We start from the raw sequence: 7,957 nt of genomic DNA on the forward strand, positions 1-7,957 counted from the left end.
AACCGGACCACTTTTTGTGCATGTTTCCGTCAAGTTTCAGCTAAAGGAAACAAATGTTTCCGCAATCGTAATTTCGGGTTTACATTTGCGGAAACACAAGAAAACGTTGCGGAAACATGTCTTTTCCATGTTTCCGTTGACGTATTCCGGGCTACTGAATGGGTGATGGAACCTGCGGAAACACAAGAAACCGTTCCGGAAACTGAGGTCTGTTTCATGTTTCCGCTACAGCTTACGTCTCGGAAACGTGTTAATTCAAATTTATCTTACCCTTGCGGAAACTTTCTAGCTTTGGTAAACCTTTTTTTCCCTCTTTCTTTCCGAAACGCACCCTTATAATGTTCATGGTAGGTGGAAAGTCTTATTAATTCATTTACAGAACACCTCTTATGGCGTTTTCCTCTTCAGTCAAAGAAATACTACAGCTATATTTTGCCAAAGCGTCATTTATTTTTCTTCCATAAGATAAGGTTGTAGTTAAATAGAGCTTCAATTCATTACAGAGCCTACTATTCGCAAAATACTTGTAGTATATATATCTACTTTGGTCTCTATGTCAGACTGGGAAAGAAAACTTTTCACCATTTAACAAATCGCATTCCAAATTACTTCTGAACAAATGTTACAATGGCTGTTCTGAGCACTATAAATGAAAACAGGCATAAAGTTTGCCAAGAACAATGAACGTCTTTATAGTGTTTTCTAAAATAATGTCTATTCTTAGGAACCTCTCAGTCCAATTATTCGGTACGAATTGCCCAACGAGGGCCATTGGTGGGGCAAGGCCGTAAGGATGGCTCTTCGGTTCTGGTCAAACGTGCACTTGCACGACGCTGCTTTTCGCTAAGTCCATCCAAATAGGCCTCGTCCAGTTTTGCTTTCAAATTCTTCAGTTTACTTTTCTCCCACACCAGTTTACGTACTTTCCTTGGTTTCGGACCCCTAGATGAAGCAGGATCATCGTTGTCGCTTTCTTCCGATGACATGAAGTCGATGGCATTTGGCGAACAGAAAATTTCTCTTGCCTTTTCTTTGTCGTTGTCCGACAAGATAGCCTTCTCTAAGCTTGAAAGGCGTCTTGATAGTTTCTAAACGATATAAACAGAGAACAAAAGTGTCAAAAAATGCGCAAGGAGCATTTTGGCTATCACCAATGACACCTTGCTGTTACAAGATATACATATACTTCCCTCTGGTAAAGATTACACTTTTCTTTTTCAACTTAAATTGTGAGTATTATACAAAACAAAGTGTATATATAAAAATTGATAAGTTTCTTTGACAAAGCAACACAATTAATTAAATGACATGTTATCAAGGACAAAATATGTATTTATCGGGTTAAACCATAGAAAAGAGCTCGAATACAGGGATTCATTTATTAGAAATAGCTGTAACGCGATGTTGCATAGCTAGGATCAAGCTCAACATTCCTGAACATTTGCTTATATGGTTCTCAATCTGATACTTACTCTCTTTAATCGATTTTGTTGCTTCATTTGACTTCGATGTTCTTCAAACTTTTTATTTGTTTTTCTTGTTCTGTCATCCCGAAGAGATTTCCAGTATTGATGAACCGCGCCTAAAAATGAAACAGTGCTGTTCATTACTGTCACGTTTCATCAAAAATAACTAAGAGCATGACCGTTTCATTTAACTAGCGCAGAACGACAAAAAGTTTAAACAGCGGCAAGCACGCTCTTGCAGTTCTGAAGGCGTTCTCTATCTTTACTGGTAAAATACGTATTTCATTTAAGTAGCTATACAGTTAGTTCAATCGTTTCTATGGGATGATCCGGATCAAGATTGGTGATCCGAGACCATTAGGATCACTGTGCATCAAAGGAACTGGTGAATCCTTGTTCAGAGTGGATTTGACCATGATCCGAGTAATCTCGGATCATCCCAAATAAACGCACTCAAGTCAGTTCACTGTGCTAATATACGCTAACCCTAAACGTAGAGTAGTATTGAAAAAAGCGAAAAATAAGAAAACCAACGGGTATTACTTGCTTGTGCTAAAAAAACCAACTTACTCTTAATGACAGCCTTTGTCCACTTGTCCTTGCCGTACACTGAGCGGACTTCTTTTAGCACTCTCCTAGCCATAGTCTTATTTTCTGGGCTATTAAAACTGAAAAAGGTATAAGATATCAATTTAAGAATTTTACTCAGCTAAATTAAAGGTGTGAGAGCAAAACTAAATAGAAGCGATCACATACTGTATAGCCAATCATAACGGCAGGTAATTTAGTGCAACAATCAAACAGCCAATGAGATAAGTTTTCGAATTATTTATCCGATTGTTGTTTGTTTTGCTTTAGACCATGGCGAGCCTATTGCTTCCCTATCGAGAAATCTTGTTTATTTTATAATAACCCAAGGAAAGAGAGCACACTCGTAATGTCCTTGCTTAATTGCATGCATGCACTACCTACACTATGTGTTGCCCACAAGTATAAAATTCACTTAGTTATTTTTACGTTGCAAGCTAGCATGGCCTAAGATCTTGATTAACAATAACTAAAAGCTCCTCCATCGTCGCCACACAACAGGTCAACTCTTTTTGAAGTCGAGGAAAAAGCGAATAGCTATTGTAGCCGGCCTACTACACCTCAGCTGTAACTATACATTAGCTCCGTTTTGTTTTACCTGACGCTCAAATCAAAGTTAAGCTGATTCTCCTGATCTTCTTCTTGTCCTTCACCCTTTGTTAGTTCCTTGCACACTTTCCTGACAGCATTCTTGTATTTTTGTAAAATAAATAAAAAAAAACAATGTCAAAACAAACTAAAAACAGCAAGTTGATTATTAGCTGGAAGTTCATAAAAGCAAAATTAATTTTAAAAATGCCGTAGCGAATTGGGACTTTTAAAAAGCTGTCGCTTTTAACGTAACTTCCTCCTCGGATCGGAGCAAAGTGATCTAAGTGACTTTGCTCTGTGGAAGCAGCTCAATACTTCAGCTTTTAAAAGTTAGTTTACTTGCTTAATATAAAATAGAGCAAACGTACGTACGTCTCGCGCCTTCGGAAAAAGTTGAAAGCCGCGATAGCGATAATGGAAATGTTCTAAAGAAACTTCGGCTGTTGGGGCGAGTTGGCCTTCAGTTGATTGAAATAATATCTGGATTACAAATTTTACCCGGCGAGTAAAGGAAAACATAACAATGAAACAACGATAATAAACGGAATAAATCACTTTAAAATTTCCCGCAGCTCATCAGCTTGCCGCACACTAGCTGATTTTTCGTCGGCCTACTTGCGGGGAATTCAAACAAGTCTGCAACAAGATCGGGCCTTGTTACCTGGCTGTGCTAGTTTGGAAAATGTCTTGTCGGGCCTAGTTGTTGGCTACTGTGCGGTGGATTAAGACAACTTGTTGCACACTAGCCGACAATCGGCTATTTATTTTACACATGTGAAGCCAGCCAATTTCATGTCCGTGAACGTAGGTTACATAACCCGTCGGTACGAGGTGAATGAGTCTGGATTTTCACTGTCACATAGTTTTAAGTACATTAATGCGTGTAACCTGGCTTTACGTGCGTAAAGTAAAATAAAGCAAACGCATCGACGACATACGTCTGTGGAAAAATTTGAATGTGGATCAACTTTTTTCCGCCTCACCGCGCGCGACGGTGTTCGCTGTTCGCTCGCGCGTGTCGCCAACAAGCGGGGCAATTTGGCAAACGTTTACAACACTGTCACAGTCTCTTCGATCAGCCGCACTTTGTTAACCAAATTTGTGACTATTTCTTGGACGAATTTTTAAGATTGATTTGCTTTTAACGATAAGATTTCAGCTAACCAATGAAGGAATTATTAAGCTTACCGTTAGCTTGCATAACACAAACTTCACACCTATTTTCAACACACGGTAAACCGTCTTGTGATTCCTGACGCTCATCCTTGACTGTAACTTCGAAGTTGCTTAGCCAGAAAGAAGACAAAATTACTTACCGAACACTCAGGATCTTTGTCTTTGGACTTCTCAAAGAGTTGCCTTCTCGTTTTTGTCGTAAGATTCGTTACTTGACTTTTCAGTTGCTGATTTTCTTTGCGGATCACCGAAACTTCGGCCAGCAATCGCCTCAAGAGATCTCGATCTTCCTGGGCAGCTCTCGGGGTTTCTTCACTAAGCACTGTCCTGTCTTCCATTTCTGCGTTGGCTGATTCCATGGTTTTGCTGAGTTGGAGTAAAACTGAGAAAAAATTGGGAATACACACTAGAACGACGACTGGAAATCACGCGCAACATGACAAATGCCCAGACAATGCAAATTTCCCGCCTCGTCTCCAGTTTGACGCAGTCACCAGACAATTGTCGTCAATGGCAACAAACCCGTCTGCTGAGCCCGCAGCGGCATGCGTCGCCGAAAAGAGATAGATTTACGAGAATTCACAAGTTTGAGGAGAGAGTTTACGTCAAGTTTTTGGTTATTTATATTGGTATATTAGGTTATAGAACGCAGGAGTATCGCAAAGAATGAAAAGAAAAGGTTTACACGGCGAAACAAGTGGTAAAAAGAGGCGATCAAGGTGTAGACAACCATGTCCTCACTGTCAGCAGTTACTTAGCAATTCACAGTACCACGAGCATCGTAAACAGTACTTCAATCCAGTACTCAAAGAATGGAAAACCGTGGCCGATCTAACGATAGTTAAAGCATCTATGCCTATACCAGATGTCCCTGGATCAAGCTCAAGTGATAGCGAAGGTAAGCTATTGATACATGTGACTGCGTGCATTCGAAGCATTCAAAGCTAAGCTATTAAAAAAAGTCTTGGTGTGTGTTTTGATTTCACATGTTAATGACTCTTGTCATTTACATGTGAAAACAACAGCGCATTTGTCAAAAAAATTGTAATAAAAACCTGTAAGATCTTTGATTAGCAAACAACCCCAAAATTTATCAGGTCTATCCTTGACATGCACGTCAGGTTTCTTTTTATTTTGAATTTCTATTCAATTTTGTATAGGCCAAACAAGAATGAGAGTCATGTGAGAGTTGAAGGATGGTAGAGTACATGTAAACACATAGTTATTGTAAGAAATACATAATTATTCTTTTTATGCCAGGTTTGCTTCATTTAATGGCTTACAAGCAAATTGATTCTGACTGATTGGTATTCCAAACAAATAAAATTCAGACCAAAATAACATGGTTTTCATGCAGTGCATTATGTGTTTGTTTGTCTACTGGAAACAAGGCTTAGAGAAGTCCTGTCTGGTCTTTCAGGATAAGTTTTTCCTGCTGCATGGTTAAGGGCCTGCTACCCCGTTCCTCCTCACCAAGCTCAATAGTTGTCATGCAATCTGTGCAATTTCACTTCTGGTTTCTTTATCTTCTGCATTTCTGCTTCACAGTCAAATTTTTGTTTAGTTGTTTGGTTGTTTGTGTGTATACCAGCAAGATGAACACAATGTTAAAGTTTGCCACACAGCAAAATTGAGTTTTTTCATGTAATAATAAATACATCAAACACCAGAGACAGTGTTTCATCAAGATATCCAAATAAAGAGAAGAGAGTTAAAAATGTGATGTGTGGTGGGGTATTTTTGATGAAATACCAAGTGTTCGGATAGGCAATGAAACACTGTTTGGAGTGTTTGACAGCAAAATAATTAAGACCTGGGTATCCAAACTTCCTTCACAGTTATGATTTTCTTTGTTTTAACTTGGTGAATTGTTAAATTAAATGTGTTTAAGAAGCATACAGACTGCACATGAGTAGCCAGGAATCCAACTCAGTGCAGCAATGCCAATTCGTATTATCCTCAAACCTTTCTGCTTTCACAATAATTGATGCTGTTAGTTGTAGATGAAAAGAAATACTGATCATTCTTACAATGTAGGTCATTAAATGAACCTAATTGGCTTATATAATAATTATTTTGAATTGGTGGAAATTTCTATAATCTACTGAAAAAATGACTCAAACTGTTAGAAACAAAGGAAACATTTATAGTTACAGCTGTCTGTATATCAATGGCTTTTTGGTGTAATTTAGGGTAGAAAATACATGTATAAATTAATAACTGAACCATATAACGTATCTTGTAAAATAGATGGAAACATGGATTCATCCTATGAGCCATCTGTACATGCCTACGATCTTTCTGGGAGTGATTCCGGTAAGGACTCCTTACCTGTGTGTATTTATTTTTATTTATTTCTTTGAGAAAAAATATTGTTGACTTGAGTCATTGTGAGACTGCACACTGAAGTTGTTTGTTTTGCAGTTATATCTGTCAAATTTCTAACATGAATAATATATAATATTATGTAGAATTCAATGACGACACAAGAAAGAACAAGAGAGTCTTAAAGTTTGAGTGACAAATATAAAAACTAAATATGGTTCCTCTCTTGTACTTCACAGACAATCGGGATGGTTCAGAAACTCGCGATGCAGCTCAACAGGTACAGTTTCACTGAAAGTTATATGTCTTCATGCATGTGTATTTATCTCCCATCTCCAGGAGAATTTTGTTGTAACTAACTTACAAACGGGGGGGGGGGGGAGTTTGAAAAGGGATTGATAAATGTTATTATATGGCCAGACAAAAAGAAGAATTTTGTTTGTTTACATGTAATGTAAGTGTTTTGTACTAGCTGACATTTTGCTTGTGCATGGTGATAAGCTGAACTTAAATTTTTCAAAGTTTGCTAGTCCTCTCTACTTTTTCTTGTCAGGCATTTTTGCACTTCCATTTAGTATTTCTCACTAGAAGAAAATGTCGATATTTTTTGTTTTTGTTTCCAAGTTTTTTCACCACTTAAATGTACCCTTAATTTACACTAAAATGTGGTTTAAATGCCGGTATAGTTTGGAAAATCTAGACCAAGGTCAGTATTGATTTTAGCCAATCAAATTCAGGAATAGTTTCCAGTCCTTGTGAGACATGGCCATATAATAAGGTACTTTATATAATTTACCAAATTTATTATATGCTTTTGTTTCTGATACATGCAGGTGTGTTTAGAGTACATCTAAGCACCTTTGTAAGGTTTAGCTAGGTAACTATGTGTGGCTGTTGTGGTTCAATTTTAACCTTGCTTTAAATTTTATTTTACTTTGTGTTTAGATATGATAATATCTGTTGATGAGTTTGAAACAAAGGAAAATTTAAACCAGGGATAATACTGAACCACAATAATGATGTACTTATGAGAAACATTACTCTTGAGAGTGATAAATAACTTTTTTCGTGTTCACTTAGTGTCATCTACAAATAAGGGAGATTGGCAGAACTTCAGATTTTTAAATTGACAGTTACACAAACCAAACTCAGTTGGGAGTTTATAACTTTTAAATTATCCAAACCTCCAAAGGCAGTTCAGAGTTGTTAGGTAATTGGTGTTGTGTGACACTGATTGAACATTGACAATGTTATAAGGCCTTGTATGGGATTAATTATTAATGTTGTTATCAATGAGTTCCTTTTACAATACTTCGGTTAACAAATAAGGAAATGTACATTTTATTCTTAGCCATTCGCTGTTCACTTTTGCCTTTCTTAGGCTTTTCAGTGGTGTTTTTGCTCTTTTGATTCTGTTAGATTTACTGACAATTTCTTTGTTTTTTTTTTGTATTGTTGGTGACTGGTGGAACTAATAAAAACAATTTACAGGTCTATTACCTGAAATTCAGAAAGTTGTGTACCTGACGTTGTTTTTTATATTTAAGAAGGCAGGGGGGGGGGTTAAGTAGGCTCATCCTCAACTGGTATAACAACTTTTTGGCTCAATCACAAAACTATATTATTTGTCCACAGTGGCTCAAATGGCACACCTGTCTTATTTGGCTCAACCGGTTAAATGACACGACTGTCTCATTTAATCCAACCTACTCAAATCACACAACTGCTTCATTTAGCCCAACCGGCTAAAATCACACAACTGTCTAATTTGCCCCTACTTGATTAAGTGACACAACTGTGTCATTTGGCGC

The 7,957-nt window shown here is 37.4% G+C and overlaps 2 protein-coding genes across 2 annotated transcripts; one reads left to right on the forward strand and one right to left on the reverse strand.

The window, feature by feature from the left end:
- Positions 1–436: 436 nt before the first annotated feature.
- Positions 437–4,288, reverse strand: LOC149052712 (uncharacterized). The gene is made up of 5 exons (XM_089204485.1): positions 3,962–4,288; positions 2,653–2,744; positions 2,037–2,134; positions 1,473–1,582; positions 437–1,088 (listed from the first exon to the last, which is right to left on the reverse strand). The coding sequence occupies exons 1-5, from the start codon at positions 4,178–4,180 to the stop codon at positions 741–743; spliced, it is 867 nt and encodes a 288-aa protein (XP_089060611.1). The 5' UTR covers positions 4,181–4,288; the 3' UTR covers positions 437–740.
- Positions 4,289–4,348: 60 nt separating this feature from the next.
- On the forward strand, positions 4,349–6,441 carry LOC149052713 (uncharacterized). Its single transcript, XM_089181534.1, has 3 exons — positions 4,349–4,719; positions 6,072–6,137; positions 6,386–6,441. Exons 1-3 carry the CDS (start codon positions 4,488–4,490, stop codon positions 6,439–6,441), a joined length of 354 nt encoding a protein of 117 aa, XP_089037660.1. The 5' UTR covers positions 4,349–4,487.
- The last annotated feature ends 1,516 nt before the right edge of the window (positions 6,442–7,957 follow it).

This window comes from Pocillopora damicornis, chromosome 1 (genome assembly GCF_964200805.1).
Source record: "Pocillopora damicornis chromosome 1, jaPocDami1.2, whole genome shotgun sequence".
Classification (NCBI taxonomy): domain Eukaryota; kingdom Metazoa; phylum Cnidaria; class Anthozoa; order Scleractinia; family Pocilloporidae; genus Pocillopora; species Pocillopora damicornis.

Coding starts and splice junctions, on each gene's coding strand:
- LOC149052713 (XM_089181534.1), top strand. CDS start 4,488: ATGAAAAGAAAAGGTTTACACGGCGAAACAAGTGGTAAAAAGAGGCGA. Junction 4,720..6,071: donor AAGCTCAAGTGATAGCGAAG/GTAAGCTATTGA, acceptor CTTGTAAAATAG/ATGGAAACATGGATTCATCC. Junction 6,138..6,385: donor TCTTTCTGGGAGTGATTCCG/GTAAGGACTCCT, acceptor TGTACTTCACAG/ACAATCGGGATGGTTCAGAA.
- LOC149052712 (XM_089204485.1), bottom strand. CDS start 4,180: ATGGAATCAGCCAACGCAGAAATGGAAGACAGGACAGTGCTTAGTGAA. Junction 2,745..3,961: donor ACAAAGATCCTGAGTGTTCG/GTAAGTAATTTT, acceptor CAAAAATACAAG/AATGCTGTCAGGAAAGTGTG. Junction 1,089..1,472: donor AACAAAATCGATTAAAGAGA/GTAAGTATCAGA, acceptor TATATCGTTTAG/AAACTATCAAGACGCCTTTC.